The sequence below is a fragment of the Panthera onca genome, chromosome B4, assembly GCF_046562875.1.
Source record: "Panthera onca isolate mPanOnc1 chromosome B4, mPanOnc1 haplotype 2, whole genome shotgun sequence".
NCBI classification, from domain to species: Eukaryota; Metazoa; Chordata; class Mammalia; order Carnivora; family Felidae; genus Panthera; species Panthera onca.
In genome coordinates, this window is record NC_138345.1 from 123,326,488 (window position 1) to 123,348,275 (window position 21,788).

Here is a 21,788-nt window from a genome sequence, read left to right on the forward strand (position 1 = left end):
GTTCTTTTTACAGAGTACCACCTCAAGGTATCCTAATTTGGATTTTACCTGCTTTCACTTCTGGCAGTCAACATTGTGATTTTGTGTCTCCTTTCTTACAAAGCAGCTCCAAGAAACCAACCCCCTCCCTTTCCAGAACATTTCAGTCAGAGAAACAGCGATATGTCACCCACGTACTTTCTCCTAGGGACTGGAACTTCTTCTTCCCCAAAACGTTGACATCGTTTCTATTGCATAGGGCGAAGAGACAAGGAGATGTATCTACACCTTTTATTTCATGGGCAAGCGATCCGTGTTCATTGGGTGCCAGCCAAGCTGTATGAAAACGGTCATTGTGAGTATAAGGATTGAATCGCCCTTCCAATTCCTGCGGCAGATGGGGAAATGTAATCATATGTCATATTTTTCAGATGCCTTCACATGTATTCCTTCCGCCTCTCCTCTTCCTCCTCATCATCCCCACTCCCGTTGTCATCATCATTCAAGGTAGCGGTGGTTAACAGTAAAACTCAGGCCAGCCTTGTAAGTCAGGAAACAGGTAAAAGCTGCAATATTCAATTGTGTGGTGAAGAAACAGAAGGACTGAGACGCTAGAAGGACCATCTCATTGTTGCAACAGGGTGAAATGCCCTGTGAGTGTGCTTGCATGCAAAGGGATGGGGAAGACAGCCAGCTCCCTAATAAGGGAAAGAGAAGGTGCACCTGCTTGTTTAGAAAACGAACCCCAGAGCTAAGTACATCTGTGCTGTTGCTTTGGGATCTGCAGGAAAAGTCTTTATAACTTCCTGCTCTGCTTCTCTCCCAGAAGACTAGGCATAGCCCCTGCCTATCCTACAGAAATCAAGGTGGTCTGGCCCTCAAGCTGCAGAGCTTTTGTGGGCTTTTTTGGTTTTTGTTTTCCAGGATCCAGAAATGTTTTCTTGGAACACAGCCATGCTCATGCATTTACTTTCTTACTGAAGTAGAATGAACATACAATGTTATATTCCTTTCACCAGTACAACAGGTGAATCAACAATTCTACAGGTGGAATCTAAAAACAAAACAAAGGAACCAAGAAACAAACCAAAAACATAGACTCTTAAAACACAGAGAACACCGTTGCCACGGAGGGTGGGGAATGAAATAGGTGAAGGGGACTATGAGGTACAAACTCCCAGTTATAAAACAAGACACGGGATGCAAAGTACAGCATAGGGGCTATAGTTAGGACTATGCAGTAGCATCGTATGGTGACAGATGGTGACTGCGCTTATTGAGGCCACCACTGAGTGACCTAGACATTTGTGTTTTGGCGAACTCAAGAATAAGAGGCAGAGGCGATGGGGATTAAAGATGACGCACATCATGAGGAGCACTGAGTAATATATGGAATTGTCCAATCACTATAGTGCACACCTGAAATTACGATAACATTATATGCTAGCTATAGTGGAATTAAAATGAAAACGTTAATAAAAATTTTAGAAAAGTAAGAAAAGCACACAGCCAGGAGGGCTTCCCTTAACTCCAAGAGATTCATTTATAAAATGCAGAAGGCTTCCCCTGCAAAGGCGTCTCACCCTCAGAACCAGTGGGGACGACATAAGGCACACCAGGGAGGGGCCCGGGGTCCTGGATGGTGACCACAGCTGACACATCCCCCTCCACCCCTGCATCACCTGCATTATTCTTTTCTCTGTTCCTGATGCCCTCTTTTCCCGCTGGTCTTCATCCCCGCCTCTCGCTGGCCTTTCTGCTTTCCCTCCTTCCTGCCTTCCGCTCCTTCCCGCTCAGGGTACCTCTCATGCATTGTCAGAGCTCTGGACAAAACCCGGGGATGGAGGTGTGGCCGCCTCCCTCCAAGCCCAGCCTTGTCCCCCCCGGTTGCAGACGAGAGAATGCTGTGCCGGCTTCTTTGGCCCCCAGTGCCAGCCCTGCCCAGGGAAAGCCGAGAACGTCTGCTTTGGAAACGGGATCTGCTTGGACGGGCTGAACGGCACGGGCGTGTGCGAGTGTGGAGAGGGCTTCGGGGGCACGGCCTGTGAGACCTGCACCGAGGGCAAGTACGGCCCCCAATGCGACCAAGGTGCGCACCCTCCTCCCCACCCCGCCGGGCGCCGCGCCAAACCTGCCAGGGCCCGATCCTCCCCTCTCCGTCGCCAGCCTGTCTGGGCAGGCGGGCCAGAATCCCACCCCTACTATCAGGGAATTGTAAGGACGTCCGTGTCCTGCGATATGCACAAAACAGTGTTTCCAAACGTTTCCAGTCACTAACTGCACCTACCAAACGACCCCCAATCTGTTCTCCCACCAACCTCACATTTCTGTATTTGTCTGTGCGCCTGGATCCTCATGTTGGTTACCCTCTCGGTTTGGACATTGCTTGATAGTCTGAAATGCCCGTTCCTGCACAGTCTCTCATTTGGTCTGCACAGGAATCTTATATACTTGGGTGTTCTGGTACCCATTTTACAGATGAGTATATTAAGGCAGAGTTGAATGGCTTCCCCCAGGGTCACACCTGATGAGAGGCAGAACCGAGATTTGAATCATACCTTACTTGGCTCCAAAGCCTTGCTCTTGAATCCTGCTGTCCTCTATGTAAAGATTACTCTATTAATTCACCTTTAGCAAGCCACCTGCTTTAAGCTGTTTTGTTTTCACAAAAACCATCATCTGTTTGCATTCTCTGACCCTGACTTCCTTGTGCCCAGGGACACACGCACACACGCACTTGGGAGGAGTTTCTTAATCCACGATGGGAAAGCAAGGAATTTTTCTACCTTGCACTAAACACCATAAATTGGACCTGGCTATCACTGCTTTATCAGTAGCCTGTCCAAGCCAAAATCAATATATAAATGAATCATTATAATTGGACCATAGACCATATAGTTGGAACTATAGCGCTGATTCTTTCTGTCATTTGGAAGCGTTTTCTGTTTCCATTTGTGCAGGACTTCCTAACCTGTGATTCATGGGGTCATGGAGTCTAGCAACGCCCCAAAGCTGAAACCTTTTCTCAGGGGAAGGCATCCAAAGCTTCCAGCCAGTTCTCAGAGGCTCATGACACTGCTGCGTAATAAAGGAATTGGCATTTCTATGTTATTAAAGAAGGCAACGCCACACCAGGGTTATATAAACCTAGTGGACAAACCTTAGGGAACACACGTGCTCCCAGCCCAGGCTGTCCCACACAGCCCTGAATCCTCCGATGACTTTAGCTGAGGACACTCTCAACCTACTCGGGTCAGCAACCTACAGTGCTTCCCAGTCCCACAACCGTGGTCTGTGTCAGATCATGGCCTGATTCGATTCTGTCTCCTGTGCCCCCGCCCTCCCTGTGAATCCAGCCCTCCATTAACGACAATGAGCCCCTGGAACCAGGTTGGCGAATGAAATGCCTCTCACAGGAAGTGACACTTTATAGTAAATGATAAATGAGCTCCTGAGCACAGGTCAGAGGTCTAACAATTTGTGGGCACTTTTCCACTTAGCGTGCTCTTGTGTCCACGGGAGATGCAGCCAAGGACCCTCGGGTGACGGCTCCTGCGACTGTGAGGTTGGCTGGCGAGGAGTGTCATGTGACAGTGGTAAGGGCGAGCCCCTCGGTCCTTATGATCTGCTCTTAGCCTCGCGTCGTAGCAGCTACATTTCTTTCTTCCTAAAATAGAAATGACGCCTCTGTTACTTCCTTTGGCAATCCAAGTAATTCCTACTTGCTGCAAAAAGTTTGTAAAATAAAGACAAGAAGAAAGAAGTAGATCAGAACTGCTCATGTTCCCACAGCAGGAAAGAACTCTCGCTAATGTCTTACATTGACCTACTGGTCTTCCACTCTTTTTCTGGGTGTATAAACATCTGTGTGTGAGACCGCACTCTACATACAGTTTTACAGCCTACTTTTTCTTTTTTTTTTTTTTAAGTTTTTATTTAATTTTGAGAAAGAGAGAGAGAGAAAGGAAAGATTGTGCGTGCACAAGTTGGGGAGGGGCAGAGAGAGAGAATCCCAAGCAGGCTCCACACTGTCAGCACAGAGCCCAACACAGAACTCGATCCCACAAACCATGAGATCATGACCTGAGCCAAAATCAAGAGTCAGACACTTAACCAACTAAGCCACCCAGGTGCCCCTACAGCCTACTTTTTCATTTTACAGTATGTAACGGATAGCTTTCCACATGGATAAATATAGATAAATACCATTTTTCAGTTTTCATGCAATATGCTTGAAAAAGCATGCTTTCTCAAACCAATTTTCGATTGTCATCGTAGCACTGCCATGAACATACATCATTTTGCATTTGTCTAATTCATCCTCTGATATTTCTAAAGATGGGATATCTGCATCAGAAGTTGGCACTTTGGGGGCGCCCGGGTGGCTAGGTTGGTTAAGCATCTGACTTCAGCTCAGGTCATGATCTCACAGTAGGTGAGTTTGAGCCCCACACTGAGCTCACTATTGTCAGTGTGGGGCCCACTTCGGATTTTCAGTCCCCCTCTCTCTCTCTGCCCATCCCCCCCCTCTTAAAAATAAACATTAAAAAAAAAGAAGTTGCACTTTTGGAGGGAGTGTTTGCTACTTTTTGCTGAGCTGTCCTGCAGAGGTTATATGCGTTTATTTTTATTTTCCCACAACAGGATCTGAACAGGCCCATCTCCCCTAGCCACACCACACTGTGCTGATGTTTAATGTGCCCCAAGGACAGCCCTCCAGACTCACTCCTCTTCCTGCTCTCCCTCCTGGGAGAAAAGACCAGCCCACCCCACCTGCCCCCCCCCCCCCAATCTAGAAACCACCCACGTGGCCTTCATGCCTCCCTGGCCAGCATGTCTGCATTATTCTAACATCCACATCCCATCCTGTGGCTCATCCTCTCAGTGAGAGGCTTGGGGTCTGTCCCTGTGCCTCCTGTCCTAGCTTCCTCCACTCCATCCTCCACATGGCTGCCAGAGAGAACTTTCCAGAACACAGGTGTCTTAGTTCAGGCTGCTATAACAAGTGTTATAGACGAGATGTCTTATAAGCCACAGAAACGTCTCTCTCAGTTCTGACGGCTGGAAGTCTGAGACCAGGTGCCATCGGGCTCTGGTGAGAACCCTTTCCTGGGTTGCCAGCTGCTGGTTTCTCACGTCCTCACACGGCAGAAGAGGCAAGGGTGCTTTCTGGGGTCTCTTTTATAAGGGCACTAATCCCATTCATGAGCACGCTTATGACCTAACCATCTCCAAAGGCCCAAGCCCCAACACCTTCACCCTGGAGATTAGGTTTCCACATATGGATTTGAGGGGTGAGGTGACACAAACATCTGCCCCTACCCCCGCCATAGCAATAGGTAAGACCATTATTCCCACCCCCTCCCCAGGACTTGACAACCTGCTATGACTCTTCATTGCCTCCAGGAGAAAGTTCATTGCCTCCAAGGGACACACCTTAGCAGGGTAGAGTACAAGGCTATTCACCGACTGGCACTCACCCAGTTTTCCAGCCGGGTCTCAGTGCACATCGTGCGCACGCAGCTTCCGGCCTAGAAATGGAAATAAGTGGTCAAGAGTGTTCAAAAAATAGTAGTATGAGAGCACAGAGGAAAGAGCCTCTAGACTGGAGCCAGGAAGAAAACTCCTCTGTTCACGTGCAAACTCCCCACTCCCAAGCGCCTGGCAGGCATCACTGAGGCCAGAGAGGGGTGCCACCTCCGTCTCAAAAGAGCACGCCGTGTAGCCACCCCTATTAACTGAAGTTGGCTCAAAGGTTTAGAGCATGTTTCAGAGAGGAGGACCTAAAAGATGACTGGGATTTCAGTAGACAGAGAATGGAGAGATCACAGACTTCCAGGCTCAAGGAAGAGCATCCATAACAGCACAAAATTGCATTGTACCCATTTAGCACCTTGGAGCCTGTCAAGATTCCGCCTGACACAAAACAGACATCTTTTGCAGTCAGGTCTCCGCTGCAGGACCTTCTGTGTGACTCGGCCAGCTCTAATAAGATTCTATCCCAACGGCTGTTAACGTGGGCATCCTCCCCAAAGGGTACTCTTTCTTCATTGCTAATGATTTCTTTCTGGATCCTCCCCTGCTGAGAAATATCTGGTAACTGAGCATCCAAGAACGAAAGCCCATGCTATTCCAGGAATTTTAGGAATTAATTCAGCTAATAGATAATAGGTACCTTGCTATATGCCTGTCCCTGGGCTATTTTTGCAAATACAAAAGAAGGGGGGGTGGGGTGCCGGGCTAGCTCATTCATAGAGCAAGCAACTCTTGATCTCAGGGTTCTGACTTCAAGCCCCATGTTGGGTGCAGAGATTACTTAAAAATAAAATTTAAAAAGAAAATTTTTAATGTTTATTTTTGAGAGAGAGAGAGAGAGAGCGTGAGCGGGGGAGGGCCAGAGAGAGAGGGAGACACAGAATCTGAAGCAGGTTCCAGTCCCTGAGCTGTCAGCACAGAGCCCGATGTGGGGCTTGAACTCACAAACCGTGAGATCATGATCTGAGCTGAAGTTGGACACTTAACCAACTGAGCCACCCTGGCACCCCCAAAATATAATCTTTTTTGAAAAAAGGAAAAAAAGCCTTTTAATATTAGTTATAATTAAGCTTTGCTTGTTTATTTCACTCCATAATAAAATGATGAAAAACTAGAAAGAATAAAGAACACAGGAAATAGAAATAAGAGTAGAAAAATCAGGCCCCAGAGAGGAACATGCATCAACCTCCAGACCCTGATGGAGGATACTGTGTTTTACTCTCCTTGCAGCCTGGCATACAATAGACACTCCATCAGTATATTCAGCCTTCAGATTTGGTGCTGAGCTTCCTGGCAGCCAAGGCAAAACAAGGATTTATAAGCTCATACAGTTTTACGTAGCTCACATGATGCATATCATTACTTCTGAGGAATTAAATCTTTTCTGGGCAGTAAGTACTCAAAGAAAGCTCCCGAGTTAGGTTTAGTAAGAAAGGACTGAGCCAGCATTTGGTTCTCTTTTGCAGAGATCACCAAAGACGACTGCAATGGGATATGCCACACCAGCGCCAAGTACGTACCGCTGAGCTTTTCTCTGGAAGGGATGGAAAGAGGGTTCTTTTCTAGGAGTGTCCACATCAGGCCCTGTCTTCAGGGTAATAGCTTGCTGAGACCCTTTCTGAAGACTTATGATGAATTTAAGTATGAAAGGAAAAATCTCTCTGAAAAGGCCACCATCAACTTGCCACATCCAGCCTTTGAAACAAGCTGCCACCTGAGTTACCTGGCATATCGGCAAAAAAGCCAGCTGCTGCCCCCAGTTCAAGCCACAGGGGCCCTTTCATAGAGGCCGAGGGAGCCCAGTGCCCCTGACTGCCGTCAAACCTTACTCCCCATTCACAGCGAAGCCTTATGTGTTCATACTTCAACGTCATACTCCGAACTCCCAGAGGGGCGTGATGGCTTAACTAATTGGCCCAGTAACTGGACTTAGACCTGAATTCAGATCAGCCTCTGTCATTTTCATTGTGTGCATGACCTGGAGTCAATTACGCTTCTAAGCCCCAGTTTCTCCGTTCATAAATGGAAATAATAACATCTACGGGTTAGGGCTACTGGATAGCGTGTAGGTTATGAGAAGTAATGTGGGAAGCACGGCTCCGAGGACATAAGTGTCCCTCTAAAGATTGCTGGCTGTCCTCATCCCGGGCCGATGCCCACCCATGTACTCTCTGCAGTTTCGGCCGCCTGTCCAGAGCCGTGCTGGGCAGGGACTCTCCTTCCGAGCCTTAGGCAAGACCTCTGAGTGAAGCAGGGGGCAGGAGCCAGAACGCTGGGGACACAATGGGTGGATGTTCTGTATTCTTTCCCCACAAACAGCGCTTGCCATTTCTTGTTGCAGCTGCCTTCTCAATCCGGACGGGACGGCCTCATGCAGATGTGCAGCAGGATTCCAAGGGAATGGAACAGTCTGCACAGGCAAGCGAGGAGGGGACCGCTGGGGGTTACAAGGGTGGCACAAGTCCTGCAGACTGTACCATTCTGCCACCACCAACCACTGCTCCTGCCCTGGATGTAACAGGGCAGCCGACCAGGCCCCCTGGGCGAGAAAACTGCTGTTAGCGGTTGGGGCATGTGTTGGGTTAGGAATGCATGGGACAATCGTACCTGTTCTCTTCTCCAAACAGCCGTTCACAGCCTTGACCACAACTGAAGTCACCTGGGGAACTTTGAAAACACCAGCTTGATTGACCTAGCATGTGACCCAGGCATGGGGACTCTGGAATGGGACAGACAGGGACCCGAGTCCTGGTTCTTCCTCCTACTACCCACACAGCTTTGGATGGGTCTCTTATTTGCTCTGAGCCCCCTTAGCTCACTTATAAAGTGAACATAAAACTGTGTCCCTTGCAGAGTGGTTTGGGGACCAAACAACCTCTCTGTGAAATGGCAGAATGAGGCAGAATTTAAAACAGCCCCACACCAGACTCTCCCGGGTTTGAGTCTAAGTTCTTATAGCTTGTATTACCTTGGGAAAGTTGCTTGACTGCTCTTTGCATCATTTTCCCATCTGTAAGTTGTGGTCAGTAAGAGAATCTCCCTCCCTGGACCCTTTGGTGAGAACGAGATTAATAACGGTGAGGTGCTTAGAACAGCCTTTGCACAGAGCACTCGGTAAATGGGATCTAATACTCTTAAGGTGCCCACCATATATTTGGTGCTAGAAAACTGGAAACGCTTAGCATCATATTTCTCTCGAGCACCTTGTCCAGACAGCCTTCAGTCCAGGTTGTGGTGAACAATGAACATACCAACCTGTCTTCTAGACCGTCTTACCCCAGGGGGTTCTCCCAGCGTGCAGGCACCCTGACCCTGGTCCCAGATGTTTCCTGCGGTAAGATGTGCACAGTATGCCCGTGAAAACAGCTGGGAGGAGCAAATAACTGGAATATTTTTCTTGCCCTCTGTTTTTAGGAAATAGCAAAAGCAGGGTTATAGGAGAGCAACCCACATTTCTGTAACACTTTCATGTATGTTACCAGATGGGAGTCTCCAAACCTGCAAACAAACCTCAACAGGTGGACCCTAAGGTTCAGATTCACTGAGCAGCTTGTCCAAAATCACACCGTGGGACTCCAAGTGGATCTAGGTCTTGATCCACTTTGTGTACATGTTGTGAGGTTGAAGTCCAAATTCTTCTTCTGTGGGTGAATATCCATTTGTCTCCATATCATTCATTGAAAAGACTCTTCTCTCCCCCATTGAAATGTCTTGGCACCTTTGTGGAAAATCAATTGACTTTGGATGTATGGGTTTATTTCTGGACCCCCAGTTCTATTCCATACATAGACGCCCTTTATCAGGTTGAGGAAGTTTCCTTATATTCTTTGCCTGTTGAGCTTTTATTATTAAAGATATTGAAGGGGCGCCTGGGTGGCTCAGTCGGTTGAGCGTCCGACTTCAGCTCAGGTCACGATCTCACGGTCCGTGGGTTCGAGCCCCGCGTCGGGCTCTGGGCTGATGGCTCAGAGCCTGGAGCCTGCTTCCGATTCTGTGTCTCCCTCTCTCTCTGCCCCTCCCCCGTTCATGCTCTGTCTCTCTCTGTCTCAAAAATAAATAAACGTTAAAAAAAAAATTACTAAAGATATTGAATATTATCAAATGCTTTTGTTCCTTCTATTGAGGAAGGAACAAGTGGATTTGTCTTTAATTCGATTGATAGGCTGTAGTACATTAACTGATTTTTAAATGTTAAACCACCTTGCACTCCTGCATAAGTCCCACTTAGTTATGGTGTATTGTTCTTCTTGCCGAATTTGATTGACAAGTATTTTCTTGAGGATCTTTGTTTTTATACCTGTGAGGGATATTGATGTATAGAGTTTCCTTGAGATGGCTCTGTCTGGTTTTGGTATCAGCCCTCATAAAATGAACTGGGAAGTCTTCTCTCCTCTTCTAGTTTTTGGAAGAGCTTGGGAAAATTGGTATTTATTCTTCTTTAAATGTTTGGTAGAATCCACCAGTGAAGACATCCGATGCTCTGCGTTCTTTTGAATTATCCGTACTTAATCCAGTGCCCGGCATTTTGAAGTAGCTTCCATTTCTCACGCAAGTAAAGAATGCATCGCTGTTTTTTTTCCCCCCTCTCTCCCCGGCTGGGCTCTGTGTCGCGTCTCCCTTCTGTAGCCATCAATGCCTGTGAGACCAGCAATGGAGGTTGCTCTGCCAAGGCTGACTGTAAAAGAACCACTCCAGGAAGCCGGGTGTGTGTGTGCAAGGCAGGCTATACAGGCGACGGCATCGTGTGTCTAGGTGGGTACCATCCTTCACCTGTCCGGTGGCAGTGGCTTTACGGTCAGAGCCCCGGTAAGTGATCCTATTATTAGGACGTGCCACTGTTGGAACAGTCTGTGCAGGAACGTATGAGGTGTGTAAAGGTGACCACAGGGGTATGAAGGTGTGTGATGTCCAAAAATCGCTTGGGAAGGAAAAAAAAGGAGACACTTTTTCCAATTAAGCATGACGGTGCTGACTGAATTTTGTAACATTTATTAGTTCCTTTCTTATACAATAACACATTCTCACTGTAGATAAATTAGAGAATGCATATATGTTGGGGGGGGTGGATTCTAGAAATAACCACTCTCCTATGGTCGTATCACTTCATTTGCTATGGATGCACCTACTTGTTTAAACAACAGTTCTGTCTTATGATACATAATACTTACTATGCTTAGCAATACAAAAGAACAGCACTCCCAGAAAGTAAGTGTTTCTCCAAATCATTATCTTAATGGCTATACACTGTTCTACTATTAAAGGTATACCATCGTATGCTGTCTGACTTTTAACATTTTAGTTGTAAAAAAATACATTCACACCAAAGTATTGCAAGAATAGTATAAAAGAAGACCCACTCGCTCTTTACCTGGATTCACTATTGCAAACATCTTGCTTCACTTGCATTATCATTTGTTCTCTTTATATATGTACCTCTTTTTCCTAAACCATTCGAGAGTAGACTTTTTTCATACTCCCGTTATCCTTAAATACTTGGACATATCTGAGAATGAGGATAAGTTCTTACATAGCCACTGCAGTTACCAACTTCAGTCAATTTACTATTGTTTTAAATGTTTATTTATTTTGAGAGAGAGAGAGAGAGAAAGCGGGGGAAGGGATAGAGAATTCTAAGAAGGCTCCGTGCTCAGTGCAGAGCCTGAGGCAGGGCTTGATCTCACAGCCGTGAACTCATGACCTGAGCTGAAATCAAGAGCCAGACGTTTAACTGACTGAGCCACCCAGGTGCCCCAAATTTACCATTAATATACTACTTTTGTCTAATTACCATTTGTATTCTAATTTTGTCCCCTGACCCAATTACATACTGTTCTGGCTTTTTTCCTCAAGTGCAGGAAGTAGTTTAAGGGTGGGCATCGTATTGAGCTGCTATGTGTTAGTCTCCTCAAATCAGGGATGGCTCCCCAGCCTCACTTTGTCATTTATGGCATTGACATTTTGGAAGAATATAGGCCACCACCCCAACTTTTTTTCATAGCATGTCCTTCCTTTGGGGTTTGTCTGATGTTTTTCCATGATTATATTGAGACTGTGCATTCTAGACTCGATATCACAGGAGTGATATCGCATCCTTCTCAGGCTATCACACAGGAGGCTCACGATTTCCAGCTGCCTCTCTTTTGTGACGTTAATTTTGACCACGCAGTCAAGGTGTTGTCTGATTTCTCCACTGTACAGTTACTTTCTCCCCCATTGCTACTAATAAGCCACCAATAGGGAGATGCTTTAACACCAAGCAAATATCCTGGTCCTCATCAAAATGTCCTTCTAAATTTAGAATCTGCTGAACCAATTTTATGATGAGAGTTACAAGCGACTGTTTCATTCCTAACTCTCTTCCTTCCTAGCGTGTTGGATTGGATCCAAGATTCTGTTGTTTCAAGTCCCTGGCTGCAAATGCTCGTATTCACTCAATAGCGGGACAGAAGCTCGCCCATAGATGAGGCCCCTGCTGGCACAGCCCCAGCCCACAGGGGCTGATTCTGAGAAGCCACATCTGGTACCTTCCCCGCTGGCTTACTTCTGCCACAGAGCTGTCACAAAACTGAATCACACTTTGACACCTGCTCCCCTTGTCCAGTTAGCCATCCTGCCTGGTTCCTCAAGATGTCTTGATTGGAAAAGGAGGCTGGATTTTCATGCCAGGTTCTGGCTTTTTGTTTTAAAGAAATCAACCCATGTTTGGAGAACAACGGTGGCTGTCACAAGAACGCAGAGTGCACACAGACGGGACCCAACCAGGTGAGCTCAGCCCCGCCCCCACACAGGGTCCTAAGTTTTCCTAGGAGCAAATTCCTGGATCTTCAGACCCACACCTGAGGGAAAGGGGTTGAGAACAGACCTATGGGCACCAGCAGCATAAAACCAATATTTTAGGGGGGAATTCTGAAAGACTCCCTAAAGAGGCCAGTCTTTGGGAATAAGAAATGGTGGCTGTGAGGGGACCAGGGGGTTCTTGGGAGAAGGGGCTTCCTGAGTGGGGAGGGGTAGACATCTGCAAACACCACATGGTTCCAGACTCACCTAGAAAGTTTCCGATGATGCTCTCCTTTCAGCTTTCTGATGCCTAGAAAGCTGAGGCATCATCTTCTTTGGCTTGAGGCCTTGAAATGCATGTGCCACAGCATAAGATAACGCTTTTAGGGGCGCCTGGGTGGCTCAGCTCGTGAAGTGTCTGACTCTTGGTTTCAGCTCAGGTCACAATCTTGTGGTTTCATGAGTTCAAGCCCCACGTCGGGCCCTGCACTGGCAGCACGGAGCCTGCTTGGGATTCTCTCTCTCTCCCTCTCTCTCTGCTCCTCCCCATCTTGCGCTGCCTGTGTCTCTCTTGAAACAAATAAATATGCTTAAAATAATTAATTTTTTAAAAAGATAATGTTTTTAGGCCCTCTGCTAATCACATACTCCCTAACACAGTGAGTTTTGCAGCCCAAACAAGCACAATAGTCAGGAAATTATATACATCAGATACTGGATGATGAAGTGAAGTCCCATGGAATATTCTATCAACCTTGTTTAGGCTGCAACCTCAGTGCCAGTTCTCCCAATGATTAGAACAAGCAGGTGCCTAAAGAGCCCAAAACTAAGGGGGAAACAATACCCTTATTTGAAAGAATTGTGTGTGTGTGTGTGTGTGTGTGTGTGTGTGTGTGTGTGTGTGTTTACACATATAGTCTTGGTGAAAACCAGAACAGGCAGTATTTGGCTACCTTAGACACGTTTTAGGGTTCAGCAGAGCTCTTATTTCAAACCACATATGGAGAAAGGAAAACCTAGAAGCATTTTGGTGCTCAGAGTGTCTACAAGTCCTTCTCCAGACCTAGAAGGCAGTGAGAGGGACCCAGGGTTGATCTCTGGGACAGAACCTAAGCCCAGGAGGGGCAGCTGGTGGGTGTCTTGGTAACAGTTTGGGTCAAGGTCAGGACCCAGAAGAAAGGAAGAGGCAGAGGAGTGAAAATCTGCCATTTGGCCCTGGCTGACCCTGTCAGTGAGTCCAGGCTCTAACAAGCAGACATCAGACCAGAGCCACCTCTGCTATGTGGCCTGGGTGGATTGGAAAAGAAAAGCCGCCCCTCTGGTGGACACATTAGGAGCAAGTGACCTTCCTTCTGGGCGCAGAACTAGGTAACTAGAGCGTAGCTGGGTTTTAACCCTGCCTGCTCCTGTGCCCTTGTTCCTGAGCAGAGCACCGGGGAAATGGGGGTGAACTAAACAGTCCCCAGCTTCCCATGGACAGTGTCCCCTCCCTCAAGTTGGAGCCCCCACTGACATCGTTGGCCAAACAGTGGGTCTGACTGATTGTTTTCACATGGGCCACCCATGTGAGGCCAAAGCCCCCCTCCAGCATCTCCCAGCGCCGGTGCCTTGGGGCTGAGCCTGGGTGGAGAGGCACAAGGTCTCCGTGTGAATGGGAGTGGGTCATGGCTTAGCCTCCTTGCACCCGAGCTTTTACCAACCCAAGCGACAGAAGGGGCGAGTGCCAAGAAGGCAAAGGACCAAATAAGGTAAGAATGTGTTAAAAAAAATAAATGAAGTAGGGGCGCCTGGGTGGCTCAGTCGGTTAAGCGTCCGACTTCGGCTCAGGTCACGATCTCACTGTCTGTGGGTTCAAGCCCCACGTCGGGCTCTGGGCTGATGGCTCAGAGCCTGGAGCCTGTTTCAAATTCTGTGTCTCCCTCTCTCTGACCCTCCCCCGTTCATGCTCTGTCTCTCTCTGTCTCAAAAATAAATAAATGTTAAAAAAAAAATTTATAAAAATAAATAAATAAATAAATAAATAAATGAAGTCTCTTGGCAGCAAAGTCAGGCTCCGTAGGAGATCCCAGTGCTAGAGTGAAATGTGCCGAGTGCGCTAAACATAGGATGACAATTACCATCGTAGGATAGAACTTGCCAATATCACATATAGACCCTTGTGACGTCACCGTGACCACCATAGACCCGGAGCGTGAGAGCCAGCAGAATCTCTCTGTGAAATAACCCGTTTTCCTCCCCTCCCTGGACAGGCAGTGTGTAACTGTTTGCCCAAGTACACTGGCGATGGGAAGGTCTGCACGTTCATCAACACCTGCTTAACCGTGAGTAGGGCTCCGTGGCCGAGGCCTGGAGACGTCCGGCCTGGGGTGCCTCCTACCTGCCTTGCGGGGGACGGCGCATCAAGGAGGCCACATGCAGAGGCCGCTTGTGGGCCCTGGGGCATATTTTCCCCTCAGGTTCCAGTTGTAGCTGGAGAAACTCCATTCTCTGCCTCTGTCCTCACCTCTGTGCTGGTGTCTTCTCCTCTTCTACTAAAAACTACCGCAGACTTAAGGCCGACCTGCCTCATCCAGGATGCTCTCCTCTCAAGGTCCTTAATTACATCCGCAAAGACTCTTTCTCTAAACGAGGTCACATGCACAGATACAAGGGCTTAGGACATGAGCATACCTTTTAGGTACAGAGCAAGCAAACGGCACAGGCAGAACTTGAATCCGTGTCTGTCTTACTCAAAGTCTGCACCCTTGACCACTTCAGGGGTTCTTGTTCCTCCCACGAAGCGGTCAGCCCCAGAGGAAGTGCTGTCTATGCATCGTACTTCCCTTATTCATATCACTGCCCACCCGGAGCCTCCAGCTGTGGGTGTAAGAACAGCCCAGATGCCACATAGTTAAAGCCCTTCCTCTCTGAGCTTCATCCCGATTGTCCCCTTGTGTCGATCTGGCAAATGCCTCAGGAGAACATGTCCTCACATGAAATGATTGCAGAAAACAGGGTGCTGGGGCATGGAGCTGTCACAAGCAGACCCATGCAGCTTTATTTGCACAGCAACTCTTCAAGGACCATTTCCACCTGGTTTTTTCAATGGCCACCTTGTCTTGGCAACTAATGCAATGAACCTCCGTGCGCCTGACAGTCAGGTACAAGAGTCGTTAACTCTTGGCCACTGCACCCATGACTGCCACCACCCACTGGATCCTTTCAAGAACAAAAGTTTGTTTTCTTGCAAGATGAGTGTTAAGGCATGCTTTTACGCTGATGAGTACAGTCCAAGAGAGAGAAGGAAACTGATACTGAAGGAGAGAAGGTGGAATGTTCCAGGAGGAGGGTACAGGAGTGGATGAGGAGAAAGGGCCCCAGAGCCCACAGGTGAGCCCCAGGAAGGAGCAGGGCCAGTGGTAGGTAGGCAGGTAGTTGGTCAGTCAGGCTGTTAGTCAGGTAGATCATTAGCCGATCAGTTCGTTCGTTAGTGAGCCAGTCAGTTAGTGAGTCACTCGTGGGCACATGCTGTGTGGAGCCCTTACTGTGAACTAGCTTAAAAATGCGTCTGATCGCTCTAAATAAATTCTTAGTCCCGTGAGGACAGAGACGGCTTGCATTTCTACATATCCAGTAGGAAACCTCTCACAGCAGCTCCCCGGCTCCCAGGCACCATTTTAGGCACTGGGAATTCATCAGTGACCAAGCAGTGAAGTCTCTTCCCTTAAAGAGTTTACACTGAGGGGGAAGAGACAGACACCTCGTGTGCAAATGACTAGTCAGACCGTCAGCTGTTAGTTCATTTGTTAAGTAAGGAAAGTAGGGTTGGTGACCAGGTGCAGGCAGGTGGTGAACGTCAGGGAGGGAAGGTGGGGTGTCTGCGTCTCCATGAGGTACGAGGTGAGCCCATCAGCTAAGAGTGAGGGGCAGTGGTTGAGAGTTGGAGGGAGGAGTGAAGGTGTGAACTGTCTTCCCCAGAGAGAGAAAAGTTGCTCTCTGGATGAGCACCGATGTGATAGCTCTGAAGGCAGGTGCAGACATCACACACGTGTGACTTTGTCCCGCAGTGCCCCCCGAGTCAGGGCCGGCCCAGAGGCAGTGGTTTACCAAGCCGTTGTGTCAGCCGCTGTGCCGGCACAAAGCTAGGAGCAGGGGCCAACTGCACTGGGCAGGTGGGTGAGAGAGAAGCAGCTGGAAGGAGGGGAGGCCCCTGTGGGTCAAAGGAGGCTGGAGCTGCAGCATTAGAAGAGGGGAGTTGAGATGATGAAAGCTGGTGGTCAGAGAGAGCAGGATGCTTGAGGGAGAGCCTCGGGAGGGGTCCACTTTAACGTGGAGACGAAGCCAAGGGTGGCCAAGGGGTGGTGGCAGACGCAGGGTGCAGATGGAGGCCACTGACAGAGACGTTCACGCCACCAAGCATGGCCACGGGTGTGGAGGGAAAGCTGGTGATCCAGGCGCCACCGCCAGGACCAAAGAAACGGGCCATCGTGGATTCCGTGTGTTCTCAGGGAGCTGGGGTCTGTGAAGGATGAGGCAGTAGAAGTAGTTTGGAAGCTCAGTAGGAAAGACACTACCCCAGCCCCAGGCCACGAAAACAGCTTTGCTTGAGGGGTGCGGGGGAGCAGCGTTTGCGGGAGACAGACACGTCTTCGGTAAGAGGCGGAGAGAGTTTTCTGGAGACTGCTGGGAGTTTGTTAATGGTGGTGAGTTTCAGAAGGCACCAGGAAGGGTTTGTGAGGGCAGGAAGGGGTGGGTATGGGGTCAGATCAGCAAGGAAGGGAATGTCCGTGAGGTAAGAGGGAACCTAGAGCGTGTAGACTTGTTGACAGAGAGAAGCAGGAAAGTGGCACAAGAGGGGGTTTGTCTTGGTGCTCTTACAGCAGGCCGGGTATCGGGACGGTAAAATCCAGGGTAGATCCAGGGCCCTTAAGAGACGGCAACTGGTCTTGAAGAGCTCACTGAGCTGTGTCAGCTTGAGGCAGGAATCTGGGACAGACAGGAAGTCCCTCCTGGGCCCAAATATCATGCTCCACTAAGGCTCTGGGAACAAGCATTAGAGGGAAGGAAGATTTTATAGCCGACCGTTAAGTCTGTTGACCTCCTTCTTTGCTCAACCCCATCGGGGTTCTTTTTCCTAAGCTCACATTCTTTCCCCACTTAGAAACTGCTTAGGCTGCAGACTCCTTCTTGGTGTTCCTATGGATGTTGGCTTTGAATTGAACTTTGCTTTGTTTCCATTTTTAGGTCTCTGTCCCATCTTCCACAGTTTTTAAGCTCTTTGTGGACAAGGACAGTGTGTTCTATCTCTTTTATACCAACTGCCTTCTAGCTGATGACTATTACCTGGCCATTATGAGATCAGGATTTAAGCCTAAAGCTGGGAACTGTCGGGCAAGATTGGTCCCTTTCTAGTCAACCTCCATGTGCTGAGAAAGTTTCCATTTGGCACCTCTGGGCTTGTCCGTTTACAGCTGGAGATCTGCTCGGTTGGACTCGCCCTCTTGGGATACGTGGCTGGGTGAATACATGGCTCTTACTATAGGGAGTTAATAGGCAAGTTCAGGAGAAGGGCAATAATGCAAACCAGTCAGTTAGAAGGTGGGTACAAAAATACATTTCAGTACAGAATTGCTTTGTGAATATTGGCAGACCTGGCAAGCGAACCGGGCTGACTCTTACCCCCCACCCCTTGGAAATTTTACCAGAAAAATGGCGGATGTAGTGAATTTGCCATCTGCAATCACACTGGACAAGGAGAAAGGACATGTAATTGCAAGCCAAACTACATCGGGGATGGGATCACCTGCCGCGGCAACATCTATCAGGTAACGAAAGGCCTGTTTCCATAGAGCGAACCCGACTTGCCTCGCTGTGCTAGGAATCCAGGTCCCTAAGGGCTGTGCAAGAGTTTTGTAACTTGTAAAGCTCTACAAAGATGTGAAAGCCTGCTTTTATATAAATTGGCAATGGAAAGAGATTGTATCTACCCATGAAAATCCTCACATCGATGAGTTCTGGAGTCAGAAGCACCTGGGTATGAATTCAACTCTGTCAATCAGTAATGAGACATTAGGCAATTACATTACCTCCCTATGCATCAGCTTTCTAATCTGTAAGAAAAAAAATTCTAATGGTACCAACCCCATTGGGTTGTTAGCCGATGTCATGTATGTAACACGTGTGGAGCACACAGAAACTCAAAGGCATTACCTTGATGTGGGTGCCATTGGAACATATGTGTGTGTGCACACCCACAGGCATCTGTACTGGCCATAGCGGATGAGGAGCAATGATACTTGTAGAGTTCTGCCCCTTTATAAGGTGAACATTCTGTTATTTGGCTTAAAGAGGGACTAGAGCATTCTGGCTAATCAAATATGCTTGTTAATGGAGGAATTAAATCTTCCATAAACCTATAACTGGTTGGTTTTTTTTTTTTAATATTTGAACTTTAAAAAGTGCTTCTAAACCTTAACTGCTTTTGGAAATGGCTAGACCTTTCTTTGATAAATCAGATGGTGACTTCAGCAAGGTTTTGGAACTCACAGCATGTTCCCATAGTCGTTCTGAACATCGGTGGGAAGCCTGTAGGTGGGGCTTGAAAAAGAAGACCCATGAGGGCAGATTTCCAGCTGAAAGTGTGGTAAAGACTCTCAAACTTACAGAAATTGTCCTGCGACAACCTTGAATTGATCTTGCGTGGAACCCAAGACATGAAGTGACCCTCCTCTATCTTTGTTTCCAGGAGCTTCCCAAGAACCCAAAAACATCCCAGTACTTCTTCCAGCTGCTGGTAAGAACATGTGTGTCTGTCTGTAGCTGTAGGAGTTGGGTCTCCAGCCAGATACAGAGAAACTGTAGCCTCTGGAGTCAGTGAAGGGAGAAGAAAGTCTGGGAACGTGGGTTTCTGGCCCATTCTACATAGAAGAATGTACTGCATGCAAAAACTGCCATCACACCAGAGGAAAGAAGCATTCCTGGGGCAATTGGTTAACTCTGGGTGAAAATATTAAGTTAGGTCTTTATGCACATCATGCATTGGGATAAGTTCCAGATATATTGAAAAATAAAAGATAAAAATATAAACGAATAAGGGGCACCCGGGTAGCTCAGTCAGTTAGGTGTCCGACTCTTGATTTCAGCTCAGGTCGTGATCTTGCCCTGCGTCGGATTCCGCACTGACAGTGCAGAGCCTGCTTGGGATTCTCTCTCCCACTCTCTCTGCCCCTCCCCCACTCTCTCAAAAATAAATAAACTTTAAAAAATATATCTAAATGAATACAATCATAAAACCTAGAAGAAAATACAACTAACCAGAGGCTCTTAACATTGGCAAGAAGGCAATTAGCATAGCTAAACCAATCATCTTATAATCAATTATCCCAATTATGTAAAATATTTGCATGTAGAAGAGACATTGGAAAAAAATACCTAAAAATAATAGGTTGCATCTAGGCAGTGGGGCTACGGGTAGTTATTTCCTTCTTCATGCTATATTTTCAAATCTTTAATACAATAAGCATATTTTTTTTCCGAGAGAGAGAGAGTGAGAACAAGTTGGGGAGAGGGGCAGCGGAGAAGAGAGAGAGAAAATCTCAAGCAGGCTCCACACTCTGTGCAGAGCCCAACCTGGGGTTCGATCCCACAACCCCGGGACCATGACCTGAGCCAAAATCAAGAATTGGAGGCTCCACTGACTGAGCCACCCAGAAACCCCCACATATGTTATTTGTATAACCAGATAAAAATAAACATTATTTCAATGACAAAGACTACGAATGAATTTGAATCTGAGACTAAATAAAACACAGATCTCCAGATTCAGTTTTCACTCCCCTCTGTCACCACTGACTTTCTGTATTTGTTTGAAACTGTACGTATGTTAATTAGGTACCTGCCATGTGGCCCCACCTTCCTTCCCACAGGAACATTCTGTGCGAGATCTGAGCGGTCCGGGCCCTTTCACTGTCTTTGCACCTTTATCTGCAGCTTTTGATGAGGAACCTCGGGTAAGCATGAAGCTCTAGGCAAGCCGAAGAGGTGTGGAACGGGAACCCAGTCTTTGGGTGTCACCCTGGAACCAATGCTGGAGACATTTCTGGGCAGGAGATTTAGGATTAGCTAGAGCAGATCAGCGATGAAAGGGGCTGCCTGTCAGCTTAGGGACCTCCTATCAAAAGAAAGCATTTAAGTGGATTTAGGGTAACCAATGGCCAGAGGCCCTCTGAAAAACATTCCTGAATCAGGTAGGAAGCTAGAAAAGACCAACAACTTTTAAATGATCCAAACCTTCCATAGACATAAATAAATAAACAAATAAACAAACAAACATAAAAAACACACAAAAGAAAACAAGAAGAACAAGAATGCTAGGTAAAAGCTTTTAAATAAGTCTTTTTTTTCTTGCAGACCTTATCAGAGCCTTTACTATTCTAACATTCACTGGGACTCCTCATGCAGGATTACCCATTAACATATAATACTGTAGCAAACATTTATGGAGTGTGCCAGACACTGTTTCTAGTATCTGACCTAGATTCATTCATTTAGTGTTCATGACAACCCTGTCACGGAGTGCTATCATCCCCATTTTTACAGTCAAGGACATTGACAGAAGTAAATTTCCCAAGGCCACACGACTAGCAAGTGGCGGAGTAAGGATGGAAACATGACTCCAAACCGTGCATTCTTCTTTACACACAAAAACAGAGGCACAAAAATACTTCTGGAAAGTTTTTGACATTTGATTGTTTTCCTCTAAAAAAGCATCAAAAGAGATACCATGAAGCAATTGAAGCGATGAGAACCTTGTGGGCTTCTTATTACACTGACTTAATGGCTAATATTGTTTGTGCTTTGATTTACAATGGAAAAGCATTGTGATCTTTTCCACACTAAAGGAAATCTGGCCCAGGTACCTCTCCAAGAGGCACAGGTGCGGTGCAGCTTTGCCCAGCATTTTTCACAAGAAAAGTCTTTTTGCAAGTAGCATCTCACAGGACTTGGGGTCCTTGCCGCATGCATTGAGAGATGCTGGACCAGGGGAACTCCAAGCTCCCTTCCACTCATTCTAAGAGTCCATATCAGAAGCAGGGAAGAAGGGAGGACCACTTTCTCCCTCTTGTCTGAACAGCCTGTACCCTGTAAACCTGACCATGAGCCACCCCTGACTGCCTCCTTCCCAGTGCAAGTTGGGGGAGAGTCCCTGGGGAGAGCACGGAGGAGGGGAGGGCATGGAGGGGGCCAGCAAAGGCTGGAACCCTCCCATCTTCTGTTACAGATTAAAGACTGGGACAAACAGGGCCTCATGCCCCAGGTTCTTCGTTATCATGTGATCGCCTGCCACCAACTGCTTCTAGAAAACCTGAAATTGACCCCAAATGCTACCTCTCTCCAAGGGGAGTCAATCGTCATCTCCGTCTCTCAGGTAAGAGAGGCCACCTCGGGAAGAGGACTATCTTTCTTAGGCCCTCTCTCTTCTCTTCTTTAGACTAATACCAGTAATAATAGTAATAACA

The 21,788-nt window shown here is 47.5% G+C and overlaps 1 protein-coding gene across 1 annotated transcript in view; it reads left to right on the forward strand.

The window, feature by feature from the left end:
- Positions 1-21,788, forward strand: part of STAB2 (stabilin 2) — a 164,291-nt gene that overhangs the window by 105,749 nt on the left and 36,754 nt on the right. The window contains exons 37-48 of the mRNA XM_060656580.3: positions 239-334; positions 1,873-2,068; positions 3,480-3,575; positions 6,981-7,026; positions 7,856-7,932; positions 10,141-10,266; positions 12,203-12,276; positions 14,541-14,612; positions 17,976-18,095; positions 19,016-19,063; positions 20,196-20,279; positions 21,551-21,697. Coding sequence (XP_060512563.3) covers positions 239-334; positions 1,873-2,068; positions 3,480-3,575; positions 6,981-7,026; positions 7,856-7,932; positions 10,141-10,266; positions 12,203-12,276; positions 14,541-14,612; positions 17,976-18,095; positions 19,016-19,063; positions 20,196-20,279; positions 21,551-21,697 — 1,182 coding nt within the window. The remainder of the gene's footprint in view (positions 1-238; positions 335-1,872; positions 2,069-3,479; positions 3,576-6,980; positions 7,027-7,855; positions 7,933-10,140; positions 10,267-12,202; positions 12,277-14,540; positions 14,613-17,975; positions 18,096-19,015; positions 19,064-20,195; positions 20,280-21,550; positions 21,698-21,788) is intronic.